The sequence below is a fragment of the Ursus maritimus genome, unplaced genomic scaffold (genome assembly GCF_017311325.1).
Source record: "Ursus maritimus isolate PB19 unplaced genomic scaffold, ASM1731132v1 scaffold_7, whole genome shotgun sequence".
Classification (NCBI taxonomy): Eukaryota; Metazoa; Chordata; class Mammalia; order Carnivora; family Ursidae; genus Ursus; species Ursus maritimus.
Window position 1 is genome coordinate 6,625,488 of NW_024426885.1, and position 23,110 is coordinate 6,648,597.

General features: G+C 41.2%; 1 protein-coding gene across 2 annotated transcripts in view; it reads right to left on the reverse strand.

Moving 5' to 3' along the window:
• The window catches only part of EDRF1 (erythroid differentiation regulatory factor 1), a 42,964-nt gene extending 26,878 nt beyond the window's left edge, over positions 1-16,086 (reverse strand). The window contains exons 1-13 of one of the 2 annotated variants that reach the window (XM_008685587.2): positions 15,759-16,086; positions 14,499-14,707; positions 12,134-12,200; positions 11,356-11,481; positions 10,293-10,417; positions 9,896-10,052; positions 6,757-6,858; positions 6,362-6,483; positions 5,540-5,651; positions 2,587-2,734; positions 2,402-2,510; positions 1,996-2,107; positions 265-525 (exon numbers count right to left, since the gene is read on the reverse strand). In XM_008685587.2, the coding sequence (XP_008683809.2) occupies positions 265-525; positions 1,996-2,107; positions 2,402-2,510; positions 2,587-2,734; positions 5,540-5,651; positions 6,362-6,483; positions 6,757-6,858; positions 9,896-10,052; positions 10,293-10,417; positions 11,356-11,481; positions 12,134-12,200; positions 14,499-14,707; positions 15,759-15,866 (1,758 nt within the window). In that variant the 5' untranslated portion in view covers positions 15,867-16,086. The remainder of the gene's footprint in view (positions 1-264; positions 526-1,995; positions 2,108-2,401; positions 2,511-2,586; positions 2,735-5,539; positions 5,652-6,361; positions 6,484-6,756; positions 6,859-9,895; positions 10,053-10,292; positions 10,418-11,355; positions 11,482-12,133; positions 12,201-14,498; positions 14,708-15,758) is intronic. The other variant, XM_008685575.2, reaches the window with a different exon arrangement.
• Positions 16,087-23,110: the final 7,024 nt, after the last annotated feature.

Below are 23,110 nucleotides of genomic sequence, written 5' to 3' on the forward strand. Positions count from 1 at the left end.
TGTACGCAAGCACACACAAGTGGGGGGGGGCAGAGGAAGAGGGAGAGAGAATCTGAAGCAGACTCTGCACCGAGCACAGAGCCTGACACAGGGCTCGATCTCAAGATCCTGAGATCATGACCTGACCTGAAACCAACAGTCGGATGCTTAACCGACTGCGCCACCCAGGTGCCCCAGGAATGCCATCTTTTGAGAGGCCAGCTGCAGTCAATTAATCATTGTTTTTGCATTGATAAAACTTAAATACAATTTTACCATGCTTACTCGGATTTGATGAATGGATTTGTATTTTTCTGGAACTGACAATTCTCCAACAGACTTAATAATAGCTACTGCTTTGTTATCATCTGAGGGATCAGAACTGGTGCTATAGGATCCATTTTCATCGCTGTCTGGCATCTCTTCCTCCTCTTCACTGTAACTTTCATCAGAATTCTCATTTAAAGGAGATTCTGAACTTTCTTCTTTTTTAGGTTCATCTAATTGAAAAAGTTCTGAAAGCATGTAATTGGCTGAAGCAATAATCTTATAAAAAAAAAAAGAAATACGTGTGATTGTCATCAAAACTGAGCATTCTAAAGTGGAATACATTTTACTACTGTACTAACAAATTCTAGGAGGTCTGCAAACAGGCTGTTTCCACACTGTAATAGGCGCAGAACTGGCTCAGGTCAAAGTTATCAATACAGTGAAGGTTCTCTATAAAATCTTCATGGGTTGATATGTTTATTTCCTGCAATTATTCCAACCCCAGCCCTCTCTCTTAAAAAAAGGTGGCAACTGGAGATAAAAGTTTTCACAGGAAGTGTCGTTAACTAAAATATTAGCAAGGCAACACTCCATATTAATGGAGAAACCAGAATTTCTCTTTACAAGCTATGAATTAATACGGCTTTGGTAAGCAACTAATATTTATTACATGATCTTTGGTTCCAGGGGGAAAACCCCCACTAGCTTAAGGAATGAAAAGTCCATCCTGGCATCTCTTAAAATTAGCATTTACATATTATCATTATTTATTCTACTCTACTGTTATTATTTTTGATGACAGACATTCAATAGTTTTAACACCCTTTTCTAACTTTCACATAAACTATCCAATTTCCACGAAACACCACCACCTCACAATCAGCAATTAGATATTTAAGTCAGAAATTATTTTGCCATTTTTCTTCAAAAAGAGTTTTCTCTTGGTCTGGTCTCGGATAAACTTTTATATCCAACTGGATGGGGCTACAATTAAAATTAACTTGGATCTTTAAAACAACATTGCATATGATCCATGTCTTTCCTAATTTAAATGGAATACAACTAGCATTACACCAAAAAGTAGCTGTCAGATTCAGACAACTGCGGGAAAGGGTGGTGTAAAACTGTGGGGCACATGTCTGAAAGATTATTTTAAGAGATGCTTTATATACTGAAGAAGTCCAGAGTGTGAACCTTATTTATACAACAAAGTGATAACAAGGCTCGTTTGTGTAAATGGATCTTTTAAAAAATACTGTAAAATAGTTTTCCACCTTCTAGAAGTGCTAAGGTAAAGGGAAAAACAGCACCACTGTTAAAATTACAAGAGTTCTAAAATTACAGAACAGTGTTATCCGAGAGAAATGTAATGTTAGCCAGCCACATATGAAATTTTAAATCTTGTGGCTAAATTATGAAAAGTAAAATGTGGTGAAATTAATTTTAATATATTGGTTCAATAACACAAAATATTATCATTTCAACATGCAATGTGTACACCCACCCTTCACAATTCAACGTGCGTTCTACACTGAAAGCGCACCTCGATTCAGATGAAGCACACTGTAGTGCTCAACAGCCACAAGCGGTTACTCGCTGCCATAAGGGACAGGGCAGGTCAGACCTCGAATTAAGAGGCTTTAAAGTCTAGGCAACAATCTTTCAGGATGCTAGAATATTTTAATTTTTAAAAACTTTTTCAGAATGCTAGAGTATCTTTAAAGAGCATATAAATGTTAATCTTACTTGAGGATGTCTGCTTTTGTCCAACAATTTAACACAATTAAGAAGCAATGTTCTAATAGTCCCGTAGTGTTTCTTATTTTGATTCTTCTTCATCATCATGTTGCAAGCAACCCTAAAAAAATGTGTATATCAACTTTACACCCCGTTCCTCATTCTCTGCAAGACTCAAGTATAAGCATGCTCTTCTTACCTTCCAATAGAATAAGGGATTTAAGAAACAATACTGTATTTTAAAATATGGTATTTACTCTCCCCCCCAAGTTGACTTTGGTACAGCCTGTAAACATATGTACAGACTTTGTTTCTTAAGCTACAAAAACCTAAAAGGTATTTTAGAAGCTTTGACCTAGCTAGTGTGGCTGAGCGCTTTAAAATTTTGAATAAGGCTACTTCTTCAAGCACTCACTTATATAAGAGAATGGCCACCGGCATTGTGAATGGATTCTGGTACTTGTCTTCAGTTTCTTCACAAAGAGTAGTGAGATCATAGAGCTTCACTATATCACTGCCACTTGCTGAAAAGGAAAACAAACCTTAGTTTACCAGAGTCACTCAAATCAATTATGATCGTTCATTCAAGAAGGAATGTACCTTTAAACAGCCAATAGGTATGTCCTTCTTTCGTACAGTTAGATTTTAGAAACGATAAAATATTCTGTGCAATGTCTTTTATGACTTTCGTAGAAAAGTTCGAGTTTTCCAAATTGGGAATCTCTTCAGTTTTTATCATTTCATACTTCTGTAAAACATAGAAAATGCAGTTTCAGAGAAAATCTAGGTAGCAACCCTTCTCTTATTAAAAAGGAACCAAATACATAAATCCTGCCATCAGAGATCTATGCAGCCCGGAAGAGCTTAAACCGCTGGCTTTCGATCTTTTTACTGCTCCAACATTCCAAAGGAATCTGACCCACCTGTCAGCAACGCTGCTGGCTTACCACAAGAGTAAGTCTCAAGACAGAATCACCACCATCTGGAGTCACAATTTAGGCACGATCCTACCTCTGTTCTCACGTGGAACAGCTCATAGCATACACTTCCTTCTGTTCTACCTGGTGGTTTTCACCTGGGAGGATGGTAGACGAAGGCAGACTTCACCCAGCCCAGGCAGCCCAGCCTGCTTGTCCCCCAGACACTAGACTCACTTGGCAAGTCTCTCCAGTAGACACTACTCTTCCCTTGAGCTACGGACTCGACTCCTTCACAGAAACAAAGACGGGGACTGGAGGCAGCAACAAGAGTAGAGGCCACGTGGACATCACTGCCACTACTTTTATGGTACCTCCGCATTTTTTTCTAGTTTGTCTTCTGTTCACACTTCCCTAAATGTCTCTTCCCACGTCTTCTGAAAACTCTAAGACAAGAAACTCCAAATCGATTGGAAAATAAGACCAAATAGTCTCCTAAGGTTGGTTTTCATCCTTCTGGTTCATCTAATGCCTCAAGTCATAATTTCCTTCTTAAAACACTCCTCTCCTGGACTTTATACTACACTATTCAGGTCCTCCTCCCCTTTCACCCACATAGGTAAAGGCTCCAACATTTAAGTCGACTAGATCCCCGCGGTGATGACGTCCATAGGTATCCAGGGCGATGGCACCTTGGGTTATTTCTCTAGCCCCGTCTTCTCCAATGCCTGCAACTTCAAAATGCTCATGGACATTTCAATGCTTTCCTCAAATGGAACACGTGATGAAGACAGATCACCTTCCCTGCCTAAACCAGTTCAGTATCCCCATCTCAGGCGATAATACCACCGCTATTCTAGACCCTGAGTCCTGGAATTACCTGTAACGCCACCACTCACTCCGGCCACAGCCTCTCATTATATATTTTTTTTAATTTTTTATTTTTTAAAGATTTTATTTAATAGAGAGAGACAGCCAGCGGGAGAGGGAACACAAGCAGGGGGAGTGGGAGAGGAAGAAGCAGGCTCCTAGCGGAGGAGCCTGATGTGGGGCTCGATCCCATAACGCCGGGATCACGCCCTCAGCCGAAGGCAGACGCTTAATGACTGAGCCACCCAGGCACCCCACACAGCCTCTCATTAAATACTGCTGTTTAGGGTAATGGTACAACAGTGTTTCTCAACCGAGAATGCAAATCAGAATCATCTACAAAGCTTTCTTTTTTTTCTTTCTTTCACGGACACATACCAGATCCCACCTATCCTGAAACACTAGGGAGCCAAGCAAACTGTTTTTCAGAGACCACGAGTGATTCTGATAAACACTGACTTAGAATCACTGGGTTGGAGTACAACGGTTAGAAGTATGGCCTCAGCCAGATCCAGGTTCAAATACTGGCACCACCACTTACGAGCAATGTGGCCCTGGGCGACTCACTTGAGCTCCCTGATCCTCCAGTTTCCCTCTTCATCAAAAGGGAATACTGGTATTCCAGCAGCTAAGAAGATCAGGTAAGTAATGCATGTAAAGCACTTAGCAAAGTATCTGGAACAAAACAAGCACTCGATAAATGCTAGCTCCTTACGATCGTCAATTCTTAGTGTTTCCTCTACAGTCTAAGTCCAACAAGTTACTTACAAAAGTAGAGCAAGGCCCCCACCGCCCCCCACCCCAAAGCTTCTTGTCTCCGAGCCCTCCGTGCCTGCCCTATGGGCCATCTCCAAACTAAGACTCCAACACAACAAATTTCACCTCCCAGATGCGAAGCCTTCACAGATTCCAGATTACCAACCGAACTAAGCCCACATTCCTTAGCTCAGCTCCTAGATTTTCTCCATTATCTGACCTTGGCTTTTCTAATCTATTTGCTATTCTGTTACATGAATCCTGTGTCCCTAGCTGCATTTGTGATCAATCCCTTCTTTTACTTCCACTAGTCTTCTAACATTCATCTCTTGTTTTTGGAGAGGCTACCGTTCAAGATTCAGTTGAGAGGCCGCTTCTTCTAAAGGTCTCTTTCAGATCAAAACAGAAGTGATCTTGCCTTTCCTGACTACCCAGACTTCCGTGGGTGTCCTGCCCTTCTAACAGATGGTCTTCTATCTTTCTCTTTGCACCCTGTGATTTCCCATTAGTATTTTACCTTTCTGGGTAGTGACCAAACTTTATTCTGTTTTCCCCCAACACCTCCTAAGTAGAACAAGCTCAATAACAGCATGCTATTTAAGCTGTCGACTTCACACGCTGTTGCTGTAGCCTTCCCCTGTGACTCTGTATGTACTGAATAGATACTTGCAAGCTGAAGGGATACCTCCACTGTACAGACACTTTTAGGTAATTAGTTACTATGAATGCCTGGCATTAAAATCAGAGTTCTCTGGCTACAAATGCAGGTTGCAGTATATTTATGACCTTCCCACAAATTACGTGTACAATTATACTCCTATAACATCTAGAATTCTGATATCACCAACTCGAATGTGAAAACACTCCAATTTCAGTTTATTCACAGCAGTCTTCCTTGTTAAAGAGACAGTATTTAAGTATTCAAGGGCCTCAAAAACTTTGGTGAGGTACGCCCTGCACTGATTTACATTTGGGAGAAAATTAGAAAAGTCACACTGTAGCTTACTTACCTGCACAATTCCATTTACGTGAAAACACATCACAAGTTCCGGTACGTTGCATATCAAGTTGTCCAACCAATAGTCAATTCCCGTCAGCACATTAATTGGTTTGTTGTTGTCCCTAAAAACACACATTTCTAGTGTTACACAGTTTAATTTAAGATGTTCCATAATAAGCCATCTGAGACTTATTTCCGCCATTTGACCATTTTAATCTGTTCTCCCTAGATGAAAAATGCCACACACACTTTCTTTTCTGATGAGATGTGCGCATGCAGCTCACGTGGTGTGTTCTTTACCATCTTTCCATAAGTTCTGCTTGCATTTCTAAGTGGAATCCATACAAGTTTTCAGTAAGAGTAGAAGGAAATAGGACAGCGGATTACTGTGAGCCTACTGCATGCTCCCCGTACACCCTGAGGTGAAAGACTGACCACCTCATATCATAGTGGCCACGCTGTAGCTCACGCTGGCTGATAGGAACACATACAGCTAGAGTACTAACAGAAGTGCTCACAATTAGTTAATAGGAAGCTGGTAAACCATCTCCTTAACTAATTAAATTCTATTATACTCTCACACGTTGTGAATTCAGACATAAGATTAAGCCAGTACAACAGCTCTCTGACTCCATTCATTAAGGACTTGAATGAAAACCCAGCCTCAGGGCTTTCAGCATCTGCTGAGAATAGCCCCTTCCTTACTGTGCGGCTTTCAATTCGTGGGGGAAGAGGGAGGTGGAAAACCCAGATAAGGTGATGATTAACAGATTAATAGATGAAGTGAAAGCAGATAAAACACCGACTCTAAAGAAATACCATTTTGGTTTACCTGAGACGTAAGCTGACTGCTGGGTATCTGCCTCCTCCAAATATAGGCATGTTGGAGCCAACTAACATATGTATATCTTCAAATGTCCACAAGATATTCCGAACAAAATCATTTTTAAGACCCTTTGATTAAAAATAAAATAGGAGAGATTATTATGTAATACACAGGAGAACAATAATTTCCCCCCATGATTCACAGAAATTCTAGAAAAGGGAAAGACAAAGAAGACAAAGTAAATTAAAGTCACAGAGCTATAAGATCATAGAGATGTTTAGAAAGTGACTTTCAGGATCAAGTGGACTTTTTTCCCTACAAATTCCAATTCAGACTAGCTTTTAAATGACAAAGTAGACTGGGGATCAGGTGTCCCAGTTTGGCCACCACGGAAAGCATACCTGACTGTTCTCCCCGTCATTGAATAAAGTAGTCAGGTTTTGTTCTTTGGGTGCTGAGGCCACATGCCCCACTATGTATGAGGGTTCAAGAGGCTCACTTCCCTGTGAAAAGTGCAAGGATAAGGAGTGACTCTGCTGCCGTAATTTTTCACAAATGGCCTACTTTTCAAGAGTATCCCCTAAACATTCAAAGCATAAACCTCAAATCTACTTTTGTGAATTCAGAGCTAATGTGCAAATCATGAACTCTCATCACCGTGTGGCTTACTTCAGCTCTTAATTATCATAGCTATTCGAATAAGCTAATTACATTTAGATCTTATGCAAATAAAAAGGATTAAAGATTATTTTAAGCTTTCAAAGTTTTGATTTTTTTTCCTTTTTGGATAAATCTGAATACCACTGCTATTTCAGCCCACCCCATCTCTGCTGAATTAAAAAATTTCTAAGAAACCTCAGCCGTATTCTTTTTATTTTTCCTATATTTTTTAAAAGATTTTATTTTAAAGTAATCTCTACATGCAACTTGGGGCTCAAACTTTCAAACCCAAATTCAAGAGCCGCACACTCTACTGACTGAGCCAGCCGGGCACCCCTCAGCCACATTATTCTTGAGACATCGGTCATCAGAGCAGCCCTGAGGTTTGCCATTGTCTGACATGTGCTTCACAGAACACTAGTCCCTGGGGTACTCGGGGAAGAACTTCCAGAGTAAGCTTTGAAACCCACTGCTCGCTATAGGCTTGCTTTTGGACAATAACAATGCCTATTACATTAAAAAAGCCTCTAAAAGGTTCTGTAGTAGAAAAATCAACTTCCCCTCTGTAAAATCCAATGTTCTCAAACTTATTTCATCTCAGAACACATTTTATTCTTAATACATTCTGTGGAATATATTCTAGAAAACACTTAATGGAAGGGAACCTTTGACAAGGGGTAAACTCAGTCCACCACTCAAATTTCCAACCATTAGGGGCAGCTGCCTTCAGAAATATCACGTTAAACCTTTAATCCCAAGACCAGTATGTGTATGTGCGTGTGCACAGCTTGGCCCATAAATTTCTTACTTCTCAAGCGATGTGCATGCTAACAAGCTCAGCCCCTGCCTGTGAAGTGAGGACACTCGACTGCAGGTACGGTGGGGGTGGGGTTCTCCTCCAGTGCTTTGCTCTGTCTTGTATTCTCCTTAAAGAGTCCCACTAGAACTTCAAGCTTTTTTATTTTATTTGTTTGTAGAGACAAGTTATCAACCTGTGAACCAAATCCCCAAACTGCATTTACGAGGTAGTAGCTTTAGTGGAGTCTGGGCTCTGGGTTATAATGTTCTCAGTAAAAGTCTGGCTCCAAGGCCAACCACAGCACCTATTTAAACTCTATCACTGCTTCACACAGGCCTCAAACGAGCAAGGTTAGTTTTGGGAATAAGAATTCATGAGGTAATAGTGCGAACAACAATCTCTAAATCTGAAATTTAGGCAGTATGATGTTATACAAAATATTCTGTCAAAGATGATTTTTTTTTATGGCAGGCTAGCTCTACTTAGTACCATGCCGTTGCTATGACAATCCTACTGTTTACAAGGCCCTTCTGAACATATGCGGAGCACACGGGTGCAGCGGAGGACTGCTGTTGGGACAGGTCTCTGAGTCAGAGAGCTCAGGGTTTAAACCCTCAGATTTCACCAGCGGTGTGACCATGAGCAAACATCTACTCTTTATGAACTTTAGTTTACTTATTTATAAAATGATGCCATCAACACTTAATATGTATACAGCCCCAAGGATGAAAACAAATGTATACATACGCACATACACAGCCTAAAGTACGTGGCATAAGAGGCAATAAATAGATGCCGGTTTACTTCCTCCACATACAAGTCTACAGATTCTCAAAAGCCTCCCTGATTTCTCACAGGAAGCCCTAAACAACGTAAGGACAGAATACGGCTGGGAGTCGAGCAGATAGATGGCAAGAGATTCGTATTTCTGTTCTATGGTCTTTTTGTAATGTGTGGGCTTTGAAGTCAAGGAATACCAAATGAATTTTTAAAAACTCCGTTAATGCGATATAATCACATGTAAGAAAGTGCATAAAATAAATCATACAGTAAAATGACTAATTACAAAGCAAATTATCCATGTAATCATTACCCAGGTCATGGCACTGGACCCTGCTAGCGGCCAGCACCCAGGCCCCTTCTCATTCGCACAACACCCCACCCTCCGGGAGGTCAGCACCATGGGAACCTGCACAGTAATTACTTCCTTCTTTCTCTTTGTAGCTTTACTAACTTTGGAAAACATTTAAATTCATTACATAGCTTAATGAGCTTTCTCGATCTTAAAAACTACTAAAACTAAAAATCAAGTTAAATGTATTTGCCTCCTGTAACTCTAGAGTTTGTGAGGACAGCAGCAATCTGGACAAATAATGTTCAATATGTGAGAACACATAACAAGAGGAAAAACACAATTTACCAAAGATCTTATTTTTACCTTCTTCGACTTTGTCAATATGTTTTCCTAAAAACAGACATGCATAAATTTACATAGATGCAGTTACTTTACTCTTTGATAGGCACGGTAACGATAAAAACTAAACAATAAGAAAAAACCAAGAATACAAGAAACAAAACAGACATACTACTCTCTCTTCCTTTCTAAAATGTGGGTTAAGTCTCAGGAACTTCATCCAGAAAATCTTAAGGGCAATTTTAGGCATAACAATCTAAAAATTACGGTAAGAAGGTCAGTATTAAATGACAAACAGGCCTGAGAGTCTCAGTATTTGATAGGCATTCACTCTAAGTCTAAAGCTTAAAATATTCTCTATCACTGTATTACGTGATACTCTTATGACTTCAAGGAGATAATCGGTATTGATAAACATATTGGTAAGCTATTTTAAATGCTAATAAAAATCTTTAAATATTTCAAATTAATTTTAAAAATCTGATCTAGCCATTCATATTTTTTATAAATTCTACTTCAAAAATTTTGAAAAAGTATTTTTTCTAAAGAATTATAAGACACAAATTAAGAGTATTTTTTACTCCTGTTCTTCTATGTTTATTAACAAGATCATTGGTTTTGTCTTCTTAAATAAGTTTATTGAATTAACATCTAAGTACTAACTAACCTGACTGGAAGCACTGGGATCTTCAGAAACTGAAGAAGGCATTTCAAAGGGGGCGGGCCACGAAGCCCCGTCCGAATCATTTGTCTGATCTGAACTGGATGATTCCTGCTGTTCTGCAGCAGATGGGACGGGCTGAGCGGCTCCATCGCCATTGATACTGGCCAAATCAGAAATAAAAATATCACATTGTTACTAATGTTAACTTTATGTGACAGTCTATTGGTTTTTAAAAGCTAAATTCCATAATCAATCATAAATCTTATTTAAAAAAGGAATAGAAGACATTGAAATGCTGTCAATAGTTGCAAAACTGAAATTACTTTTACTAGCTTAAAATTAAATTTCAGAACAGAATTTCATGTTCCTTAAGATAAAAAATAATCGAGTAGCCAAGTACCTGTAATATAAAAACTTGGAAAGAATAGCCTTCTGATACCAGTGCTCTTTGCTCTTTTTCTTCCTCTGCCACTTCTGATCGATGAGTCTTTGATAAAACTCCTTCAGCCACGTCCAATCACCAGTCTGAGTAACAAAAGAAAATGATAAATACGACAAACCTGTAATCAAAACAATTTGCTACCCACTCCTCTTTTACAGAAAATACTCAATTTTTAAAATTCTATTTCATAAACACATACTCAAACACTATCTTTCTAGACTCAATCCCTATCACCTCTTTTGGGGAATCTATCTTCCTCTTCTCCCTGAGCCAGGCTAAAAGAAGTGGTTTTTCTAACACGTTCCTTAGTACCTGGAATAAGTTCCGATATGCATATTACATTAAAATTATCTGTGTATGTTTATAACGCCAAAACCATAAGCTGCCATCAAAGGACTGTGATGTACTCACTATCACATCCCAAGAGCTTACCAGCGGCAAGCATACATACACTGACCTGCCAACAGTCCCCAGTCCGAGTACAGAAATGGAGGGAGAATAAGCCTTGAGAAACTGAAATGCTGCTGTTACACTTTTCAAAAAGTATCCACCATCAACATCCTGGCGGGGGGTGGGAGGGTCATTACCAAAATACAGTTTGAGAAGCTCTGCTTTAAGTGAACCAATTCTAATAACTATATATTCATAGGAATAATTTCTAACATTTTTCATATTTCCTGGCAGCTATGTTTCATGAGACTCTCTTTAATGGAGACATCAAAGGATTTTTCAAAAATTTTAACTATCCCCTTAGATTTCTAATTTTTTACAACTTCCTCCATTGGTTTCATCCTTTTCTTTCCAAGAATCCTGGCTGTTGGTTATAAACAAAGTAAGTTCTTCCCTGTTGACTGTTTTCTATTTGTGTGTTATTAAAACTCTATATTCCATGCAACGTCTCACTTCTCAGTTGCTGAAGTGAACTGTTTCCACTTTGGTCTTTCTTTGAAACAATATTTCTAGTGCCCTTAAGTTGTTAAAATAGTGCTTTAATGGTTGTTTTTCCACAAAAAGTTATTACCTGAGACGATCTCATGAAGAGTTCTTGAATATCTAACTCATCGAGGAGGAGAGTCCTTCCTATGCGGTGTACGGCCATGCTTACATGGGACTTGCTGTAGGGAATCTTCAGGAGCTTTTTTATGTTCTTTAAAAAATTAAGAGGAAAAGTAGTTTAAAAAGACCTTTTTCGTGTGACTTGAACTCTTTCAAATTTTGACTTCATTCAATTTGACAGCATAATAAGCTGTATTTTCCTAAGGTTATACAAACTGTATTGTACACAAAGAGCTAAATACAAACATGGGCAAGACAAAACTTTAAAACCAGAATCACCTACACTTTAGCTGTCATCCTATGTTAATATAAATGGTGCGCAAAGGTTTATTTTTACACAATGGAATTTCCTAAAGTGAAATGCGTACAGGTCACTTTTGCGCTGACCTAGGCTTTTAGCGTATCAGATAACTGACCAACTAAGGAGCAATAGATTTTGCTATAAGTATCATTTCTAGTTCTCAACTGGTAACATTATATAAATCATCCCACACATGACTAGTAATTGCTATTATTAAAACACAACCATCAATTATTCATTATTACCACTGCCAGTGTTTTGGGTGTCACTCCTTCCTTTTTGAAAGGAGATGTGGCAGTGATACTTTACTAACAAAAAAGGTATTCAATAATCAAACAGTTGCATCTTATTTCATCAGCAATTTTTCAAGACTACAGAACAGAGCATGTTATAAATCCCTAACATAAACACCCCAATTACGTTCTCCGATAAGGACACTTACTTCAGAGTCAGAGACAACGTCCACATCATTTCCCACAGAATCAATAAAGTCGTATGCCATACCAAAGCTAATGAAAGGAACAAAGGCCACAAAGGTCATGCTCATAATGATACAAGTAGAGTTTATAAGAGAATACACTATTCCATCACTTCCAGGATACCCTTTTTCCATTCTTACATCTCTGCAATCAATATGCCTATCGCCATTAGAATTAGTTTTTCCTTCTTTGTGGTACAAAGACTTAAATCAATCACATCTTAAATTTGAGAAAATACAGTAATAACCATTAGAAGCAACTAATAGGAAACATCTAGAATAGGGGCGCCTGGGTGGCATAGCGGTTAAGCTTCTGCCTTCGGCTCAGGGCGTGATCCCGGCGTTATGGGATGGAGCCCCCCATCGGGCTCCTTCGCTGGGAGCCTGCTTCTTCCTCTCCCACTCCCCCTGCTTGTGTTCTCTCTCTCACTGGCTGTCTCTATCTCTGTCAAATAAATAAATAAATTCTTAAAAAAAAAAAAAAAGGAAACATCTAGAAAAAAAAAATTAACAATTACTTTCTTTTTTGTAATTACAAATCCCCAAAAAAATCTCCAAGGGAAATCAGTTCAAGATATTATACCTTTTAGGTGAAGAGATAAGAAAAATATAAGCAGAAACATTTATCAGGATTTTCATCTCTAGGACTGTGTTGGTAGTGACATACAATACTACTTTTTCAGGGGAAAAAAAAAAGAACATGACCCCAATTGAACCCGAAGGAGAGAAGAAAAAAAATGTGTCAGGTGCCACGTGAGGCACGTCTAGTTTCTAAACCTGAAAAGCAGCTGATGTCACCATTTTTCAGTTAGTAAGTGGAAGAGGATCAGAACACTTCCCTAGGACTGCCTCACTTCGAAGCACGCTCTGATGATTTACCATGCGGGCTACGCAAGTTACTTAACCTTTCTAAGCCTCCGTTTTCCCATGCGAAAACTACTTAACAGAACCTAACTCAAAGGGTTGTTTTGAGAATTCAATGAGATAAACATATAAAGTACTGAGCACATGCCTGCACACAGTCAATATAACTAAAATTTAAATCCCTTCATAGTATTTAATTGTGCTGACATATAATTGATTAAACCATTCTTCTAAAAGAATATATTTGGACTATTTCCAACTTTTGGCTAGTATAAATAATGCTACAAACATTTTGCAAATATAACTTTTACCTTTGGAGGCATGAGGATAATTTCTAAACTACTAACTCATTAGGTTTTAATGTATTTATGGCTCTTGCTAGGTTATGTGGACATTTTTTTTTTTAAGATTTTATTTATTTGTTCGACAGAGATAGAGACAGCCAGCGAGAAAGGGAACACAAGCAGGGGGAGTGGGAGAGGAAGAAGCAGGCTCATAGCGGAAGAGCCTGATGGGAGCCTCGATCCCATAACGCCGGGATCACGCCCTGAGCCGAAGGCAGACGCTTAACTGCTGTGCCACCCAGGCGCCCCTATGTGGACATATTTTAGGTTCAGTCATGGAGAGGGAAAAAAAGGGTATCCTACACATTCAATTGTCTACAAGAATATGAGTGTTGGGGCGCCTGGGTGGCTCAGTCGTTAAGCGTCTGCCTTCGGCTCAGGGCGTGATCCCGGAGTCCTGGGATCAAGCCCCACATCAGGCTCCTCAACTGGGAGGCTGCTTCTTCCTCTCCCACTCCCCCTGCCTGTGTTCCCTCTTTCACTGGCTGTCTCTCTCTCTCTGTCAAATAAATAAATAAAATCTTAAAAAAAAAAAAAAAAGAATATGAGTGTTAGTATATATTTCTCTATAAGAACCCAAGCCACTCTCTCATGCTTAATACCACCAGCAGAATTTCTAGCAACTGTCTCGGCAAGTGTCAAAGTCAAGGGTGGTGTAGGTCACCCAACATGCTGGGTTTCTACATCAGGCTTTTTCAGAAGAAACCACCCACCACCATTTTATGACAAACTCTCCAGGGCAGATCAGGTCGTGTTAAGGGTCCTCCTCCTCCTGCACCACTCTGAGGCTTTGTAGTCACATCCTCAAAACGTATGTAGTTTGGCTAAAATAAACTAGCTGACTGAATTTAAGTGGTCAAAACTCAGCTTTGTTAATAACATGATGCAGACCTGAAAGAAGTATATGCAACCCATATCTTCCTATTAAAATACAATCCTATTGGGGGGGGGAGTTTGAAAGTCAAATACAACCTTATTCTAAAGAGAAAGCTCACCAGGTTTCTGATGAGATGATGAGCATTATTACAAACCAAACCCAAAAGCAAACATTAGAGTCTGGGGGCTGGTGGGGGAGAGGGGGTGTTGAGAGATAGGTAAAAATACCACTGATTAATATTTACCTTGAAAATGGCTTGCTTTTCTTACTATTGCCAAGAATGGTAGTTCCTGCTGGTCCTAGTTTGGCACTCTCCCGTAACCAGTTGGCAGGTGGGAGTTTCAAGTCTGTTTTCTCTTCAAGGCGTGCAAATGCTGTACGAGGAGGGGCAGAAGAGTATTTCACCACAGCTCGGCTCTTCACTTCATTGCCTCCAAGAAATAAAGCTGATCCCTAATTAACACATTGAACGAAACTTTAACAAGACTACTAAAAATTAAAAATCCCACTTTTAAAAAAAGAGGAAAAAAACCCACCACATCAGGCTTCACAAGAATACATACTACACGTTTCTAATAGCAATAAATGCAAGCATTACTGTTACATTTACTTAGCTCTTTTTCACATAATTTCAAAGAAAAACATGAGTCAAGCAGCATACAATGTTTATGGTTATCAGCTAAGTCAGTGGACAAGCAAAAGCCAAGGACAGTCAATAGAATCATATTAACGAAATACAAAATTTGATAAAACCTCTGCTCGTTATTAAAGATGTATTAAATTTCAGTAACATACCATTTAGAAAGTCGCTTGTGGTAGGATATCTGGGGCATTTTTGTTTTTTTAAGTAAGCTCTACGCCCAAAGTGGGGCTAGAACTCACCAAGAGACCAAGAATTGTGTGTTCCACTGATTGAGCCAGCCAGGCGCCCCTGGGGCTTTTTTGTTTTCGAGCAAACGTTTACTAATTGATTCGACGGTTCATTACTCACTCTGAACCTTTACCTTCACAGGAAGGCACTGGGGGACTCTCACACTCTTCACTTGCACACCCCCAAGCAAGCTCAGTGTCCGAGTTCACTATCCTCACCTTTCACGCAGTCCCTTTTCGGCCCCGCAAAACACTATGAACCCTTCAAGGATTATCTCGATCCCCTGTCGGTGAGCTCCCCCGACACCCGCTCCTTTCCCTCCAGCTTTGCACAACTGTGCCACAGTTTGGAACCACATATTCACATGTACGCTCCTTGAGAGCCGAGATCGTGCCTAACTCGCCCGCCGGTTGTAACCGAAAGGGAAGCCAGAACTGCTTTTGATACGAGTGACCTGGATGCAAGTAACCTGAATGCCTGACCACAGACACAGGGGCTTCCACTCCGTTTGGGGGACTGTCCGAAAGACACAGAGAAGGCATCAGCAGCCTCCAGGAACCGTAACATGCCTCCCCCGAGGAGCGGGCCCGCAGCCCCCGGAGCCCAGCAGGTCCCGCCCCAGGACGGACTCACCTGTGCAGAAGGTTCCTCGGATTCTCCCTGGGACAGGAGGCTGAGCCCTCCCCGAGCAGCGGCTCCGGTCGGCGGAGACTCCGCTCCAGCCTCCTTGGAGTCCCCCATCACCTCTGCCCAGGGTAGGCGAGGCGGAACGGGATCCGAGGAGCCGCGACAGAAACCGGGCCCAGCGGCGCGGCAGCACAGCACAGCAAGGACCAGAGACGCCCCGCTCACTGCGCTTCCGGTCTCTGCCCGGAAGGAGTCGCGGTGACACGCTTAAATCTCGCGATCTTTGTGCCAGAGACCCGGCCCCGTCTTCCCCGGTGGAAGCCACCTTAGCGGCAGGGGCAGGAGGTGTAGTGCGCCTGCGCCTGTCGGAGCCTCTTCAGGGGACCACGTCTCGCGGTAGCTGATTCCCAGGCTCCACCCCTTGCACGCCTCTGGCCTTTGTTGGCAAACAGTTCTGGCGACTTGGGCTGAGGGGTGTCAGTTTCGGCGAGGTTGTCGCAGCGCGGGGCGGGGGAGGTGCTGCAGTCCGTGTAACCAGCGGTTCCAGTTAAATAAAGTAGCGAGGTGTTAGCACTCCTAGGTCCCCAGTCTTCAGTGCCCCCACCAGCTTATAGACGGGCTCACAGCCCCAGGAAGGGAGCGATCAGGTGCCCAGGTGAGGGGCAATGCAGACTCGGGCCCGGCTCGGCGTCCTGCCCCCGCATCACAATGCCGGAGTGGGCCCGCGGCCACGAGTGTTGGAGCGGCGGCCCTCCGCCTTTACCGAACCGACGCATTTCAAAGGCGGTCGCACCTCCACAGAGTTTTGCAAGGTGCCGCGTTTGCTTAGTGACTCGGGAAGCATCTGCGGAAAGCCTGCGGCTTGTCAGGCCCCAGGGAGCTAGCAAAAGGCTTTCTGGGTGGTCCTGGGGCTTCTCCAGCATTAATGCGCAGAGGAAACACCTGGAGATCTCGTTGACATGCAGATTATGATTCAGTAGGCCTGGGATGGGCCTGAGATTCTGCGTTTCTAGCCGACTTCCAGGAGATGATGCCAGTGCTTTGAGTAGCAAGGAAATAAATAGCCAGGGCCATGTGAAAGCTTGGGCGATGCTGGGCTCTCTTCTGCTCAGAATCCGCATCTACTGTCATATAAAGCGTAGTTAAATGCAGCCACATCCTTCATAAAAACTTGCTTTGTTTTGTGGTAAAACATTGGGAGCTTTTTGAAAAATTAACTTTGCCTTGCAGTATTTGGCTATCTCAACTTGTAACTTATATTTGGCTCTGGTAACTCACCACGTGCATATTCAGACGTCCTTGTGACTGAGGAAGCTCAGTTAACAAATTGTTTTCAAACGTAACGAAACATTCTTATGAATTATATTTAACATTGAATTACATGTAATAGTACTCTTATAGGCACTTCAACGTGTATTGATTTGGATATTTATCGTTTTTTGTTTGTATTTTGGGGTCTTCTTTTGCAAGATAATACGTTATTTATTGTAGTAAGAAAATTGAGCACAATTTAAATTATCTAGCATAGGAAGATGGTTAAGTCTTTTTTGGTATATAATACCATTAACTTGTGCAACTGTCAGGAATGTTCAAGAACATTTCAATTGTACATACGATGTTAAATGATAAAATTTTAGAAAGCAAATATGCATTACTATCCTAATTTTTAAAACATATCTTTTTCTTGTGTCTATGTCCATAAAAACGTCTCTGAGTGGTGAGATAAAGTGATTTAAAATTAATTCTTTAAAATTTATTTTTCAGTTTTTTCTTTCTGATTATGCATTATTTTATCATAAGCAGAATTTTTATTAAACTTTTAAACATATATAGTTTAACTTCCACTAATCTTTAAATTCTGTTGTTTTAGTGTATAGTTCTTTGTAAGAAGGGATTTTCTGAGGTATTGGTAATTCTTTGTTTTCAGGACTCAAATATATTGCAGGCTTCTTGAGAAGTAGGTTCCTGAACCCTTGGTGTTGTTGCGTAGTGGCAAAATGTGCTGGAAATGGCCTGTGAAAAGGCAGAGCGGGGGCACCTGGGTGGCTCAGTTGGTTAAGTGTCTGACTCTTGATTTCGGTTCAGGTCATGTTCTCAGCGTTGTGAGATCAAGCCCCACGTAGGGCTCCTCATTCAGCATGGTGTCTGCTTGAGATTCTCTCTCTCCTTCTGCCCCTCCCCCCTGCTCACATTCTCTCTATCAAATAAATAAATAAATATTAAAAAAACAAGAAGAAGAAGGAAAAGGCAGAGAGGAACGAAACAGAGAGAGTCAGAAATATATCACAGAAAAAGAGGTCAGCTGCAGAAAGTGTCCTGGGAGCAGAGAAGGTCTTCAGGCAGGGACAGGGACTAGTGACTCCTAGGACCATTTGTGGAGTGAGACCCGAGGGGAGACTGGGTTTCCTGAGGCCACTCCCAGGGCTAGAACAAGCAAGGTATAGGCAGTAGTGGAGGGGGATTCCTGAGGGCGAGAGAAACTGGGCACATCTGAGTTACAGAAAGTTGATCCATTCTTCTATCGAAGTGCTTGTTAATTGCTTTCTTTTCTCTGTTCAAACACTTTTAAGTGCTCTGTGTGTGTGTGTGTGTGTGCGTGTGTGTGTGTGTGTGTGTGAGAGAGAGAGAGTATTGTTTCTAATGTAAGTGATTGGAATTTAATGTTGTGGGTAACATGGATCATTACTTCCAGAATTTCACATTTTAAGAAGCTTATTTATATTTCTTTTTGTATTGTATCAATGTCTGCCTTCTGCCTCCTTCCCGGTCCCCAGCTTCCAGCCCTGTTCAGGATGTAGGCATCATCTAGGACCTGCTCGGCTTTGTTGGTAGGTATCCGTTCTTGTAGCCAGTCAGCACTCTCAGGTGTTTACCTGGCTCCCTAGCACCTGATGTTTCCACCACTTAGGAAATGTTTGAATGAATGAACTGCTTACAGTTTTCTGCTTCAGCAGGTTGTTCAGAAGTCTGTATTTGCTGGTGCTTTTCCTCTGCTTAGAATACCTTTCCCTTCCTCACCTGGCTTATTCCTCAAGACTCATCTCAGGTATCATCCCTAATAAGTCTCTCCTGACACCTTCCCCTCCTCACCCCTTAGGATCCTTTTCCTTGTTCCCAAAGCTTGTATATAGTTTTATCCTGCACTTGCCACTTTATAGAAAAATTGCTTGTTTGTATTTGCCTCTCTTGCCACCTGTGAGCTCCTCGAGGGCTAGCGTCCCATCTGATCATCTGTTTTACCAACACCAGGCGCAGCACCAGCCCATTGAACTGTTTTAGGCCTTAGGCAATGTAGGTAAAATAACTAGTATGACAGGCTTTTAAAATGCTTATCAAAGTGTTTGAGACATAAAAAGAATGTTGTTGGCTCCAATTTTTTTTTTTTTAGTCTGCAAAATCAAAGCTAAAAATGTTTAATGAAGTATCTCCAAACTATTGCTGTGTCAGTCATTAATTATTAAAGTTAGTCTTCCCGCCGAATTTGTTCCATTCTAAAACAGTTTGTAGGTTAGACTGTCTGCACTTACAAATCTCATCCTCCCGGCACATGTTATGATTTCAGAGAGATGCCAATCATAATTTGCTTAGTTACTTGCAGCACACAGTATTTTCAAAGCACAATTAGAAATCTTGTCAAAAATGTTTACAGTTCTGGGGCCGCCTGGGTGGCTCAGTTAGTTAAGCATCTGCCTTTGGCTCAGGTCATGATCCCAGGGTCCTGAGATCCAGTCCCACCTCGGCTCCCTGCTCTGGAGTCTGCTTCTCCCTCTGCCCCTCGCCTGCTTATTCTCTCAATCTCTCTCTCTCTTAAATAAATAAAATCTTTAAAAAAATATGTTTATAGTTCTATGTGAGGGAGATGTGCCTAGGACCCTGGGAGTTCTGCCCGCAGAGCAGAGAACATATAGGGACCGCTTAGAATACGGTTTGTGCCTTACAAGGTGCCACGGTCCCCTCTACGACCTAGTGTCTTACACCTGCCCACCCTCACTTGTTTACTTTGCCTGCGGGACCGCGGAAGGCCCTGGTGTCGACTCCTTGTCCTGGACTTTTAGAGCTGGAGGAGAGATTTGAGGTGGTCTGAGCCAGTCCCGTCCCTCTGTAGATAAGCAGGGCAGTCCAGAAAGGAGGATAGAGTTGACCTGTTGAACATCACACAAAACTAGTTTAACAGCAAAGGCAGGATGAGCCTCTGACTCCCACACAGCCTTACAGGAAGTTGATCTGCAGACACAGGACACTGGACCTTTAATTTGTCTCTGAATCACCCCAGGAACTTGTTAAGCCAGCAGATCCTCCAGCCATCTCCAGATTCAAAATCGGTATTCTAGGGGAGTGCCGAGAATCTGCATTTTTAGCAAGATTCCAGGATCTGACCACCGTGGCCGGTGACCACAGTTTAGAACAGTGATCTCTCTACAGACGTTCTGCCAGCTTTCAGGAAGAAACAGAACTTCTTCTTTTTTAATCTGAAAAGTAAGGGCAAAATTAAGCCTTCTGAATACTTAATATGCAGATTGACACAGGCACCCTTCCTTGGGCCATGGTCAGGTGGTCTATCAGTCAGGGAAGATTGGGTTTTGCAGCCAAAACAAAAGATCCCCAAATGTAGTGACTTACAACTAGGGTCCCCAGGTGAAATTCAGGATGCTAAGTAACATTTGAATTTCAGGTAAACTGTGAACAAATTTTTAAGGGTAAGAACATCCCAAATATTTAGTGGAAGTGTGTTCCAGGCAGAATTTGGGACATCCTTGCACTGGTCCACATAATCTTTACTCTGTGACCCAAACTGATGAGACCATCCTGAGCATTGCCTGTTGGAGTGGCACAACCAAGAGAGGGCTGATTTGTAAACCAGCTTCCAAAGCTTCTGGTCGGGAGTGACAAATATCGCTGTCACTTACCTTTTTTTTTTTTTTTTTTTTTGGCCAAAATGAGACCCATGGCTAAGTGTAGCATCAGTATGGCAGGGAAGATGAATGCTCCCAGTGAGGGGCACTGGGTGTCTGCGGACCATTCTGAGTCTCCCAGAGTATATAGTGGCTCAGACAGGCTGTTAGATGCCGTCCACGTGGTTAAATCTGGTGACAAAACAAGGCCTTTAGGAGAATCTTTTCGGAATTCTGTTTGAAAGGTGACCTTGAAAATCTCATGTACCACACACAGTTCACAGATCACCATGTGATAAAGCACTTAAAAGAATTGTCAAGCTTAAAAAATGAGTTATTATATTTTATAAAAAGTGTCCCACATTTCCTCACCTTTTCTGTGGCGAAAAGTAGCCATCATTAAGATGCTTTAGGTAAGAACTTCACAAAAATAAACAGACTTCATCTGTCCCTTTGAGAGAAAGGTGATGGTTTAACAACAAGTGAGAAAGTCTTTGTTTTTTTTTTTTAAAAAAAGCTTAGGGAGAGAGCATTTTTGAAAATAGATGTTTGCAAATCTTTCCCACATTGTGTGCTTTTCTTCCTAAAACTGACCTACACAGTCATTTCTGCAGTCAACTTAAGAGCCAAAATTTCTTATCTCTTCTATAAATCTTCCAAATGGAGTTTATTTTAAGTATATTGAGGAATTCTCAGGACAGGGGTGTGGGTCTGGTTTACCTTAGGCAGTGTCTAACGAAGGGGAGACCGCAGAGCAGACACCGCAAGAGACAGCAAGCCCTCCATGCTCCTCAGCCATACTCTTAAGGCTTTGGAAAAACCTATCCACATCTTAATTGTTTTCCTCAAACCACTCGTTGGCCTACTTGGAATGCCCAGACTGATCTCTTTGTCAACCACCAGCTGATTTGTTTACCCCCAAAATGTGCCTGCAAGATACAGTGTTCCCAGCTGCCAGCAGGGGTTTTCCTCTCATAAGGTCTGTTTTTAATTGTGTTCCTTGACAACAGTCTGTTGACCTTTCTTCCTCAAGAACGAGTAAACAAATTGCATGTGAAACAACTTACTATCTCTGAATTATTCCTTGAAACCGTGTAATTGGTATGTTAAGAAAGACTGATGGACCCAAAGAAGATGGAAATGGAACCAAATTTCAGCTGCAATGTTTGCCTCATGTGTGGATACAATTGAAATCACAGTTTGACTTGGAAAGCTCTGAGACCATGTGATTCCTCCTAGTTTACTTATCTTTTGAGCTATTTTAAGTAATGACAGCCATGAAAACCCAGTTTTAAAACAAACTGAACTTAGAAGGACACTTCGGTTGTTCTGCTACCAAGTTTTCAATAAAGAGCCACAAACCTGTTTGACCACTTTACTCTCTTTTAAAGAATATTAGCGGAACAGAACTAGTTTGCAGTCAATAAATTAAAATATTATAAATATCGATTGTTTTCTATTTTTGTGTTTTGATGTTACTGTATTACTGCTATTATGTAATTTACAAAGAAGTAAACACACATACATTGGGGCCGTATGTTCAGAACATTTTTAAACGGATAATAGTGTGTGATAAGAAAGTTTGTAGACCGTTGTTTTTGGAAAGACTGTTTAGACACACCATGGTACCAAAAACCACATGCCAGCTACTCTTCAAGTCAAGAACAGTTATCAAGTTAATGATCTATATTTTCCTTTACACTTTAATATGACAAGAGTAGAAAAGTTTTAAAGTATAAGACAATGAAAACTTTGAGGTGTACTTTATCAGTCATGGCGAGACCCTCTTGGTTAAAACTACACGATACCTTTTTTAATTTAGGTGATAATTATTTAATTGCTGTTCTGGAAACTAATAACATTTTTTTTAAAGATTTTATTTATTTATTTGACAGAGATAGAGACAGCCAGCAAGGGAGGGAACACAAGCAGGGGGAGTGGGAGAGGAAGAAGCAGGCTCATAGCGGAGGAGCCTGATGTGGGGCTCGATCCCGTAACGCCGGGATCACGCCCTGAGCCGAAGGCAGATGCTTAACCGCTGTGCCACCCAGGCGCCCCGAAACTAATAACATTTAAGCAAATTCTTTGAAACTCTTCAGAAGCCATTTCTTTTGCACTTTCCGGAGTTCCTTTTCTAGATCCTGGAAGATCTCAAATTCTTTTGTAAGCTATTAGCATTGACTTTGAGAATAAAAAGCAAGTGATTGTAGGGGCAGGTTGTCTCTGCTAGGCATTACTTTCACAGCAGACATGTTCTTAGTCTTTGTGAGTTTTATTCTCTGAAGCTGATTATTACCCTAAATGAATCCTAGGAACAGTTTCAAAGTCCCTAACGTCCGCTCTTCAGACAGCCTCGTGGTGGCTGGAGCCTGAGTGGTTATTCATGCTGTGCACACACCTTCCGCGAAGAGTGAGAAGGAAGGAATTCTCAGATGAACCTTCAAATCAATCCCACAGTCAGGCGCT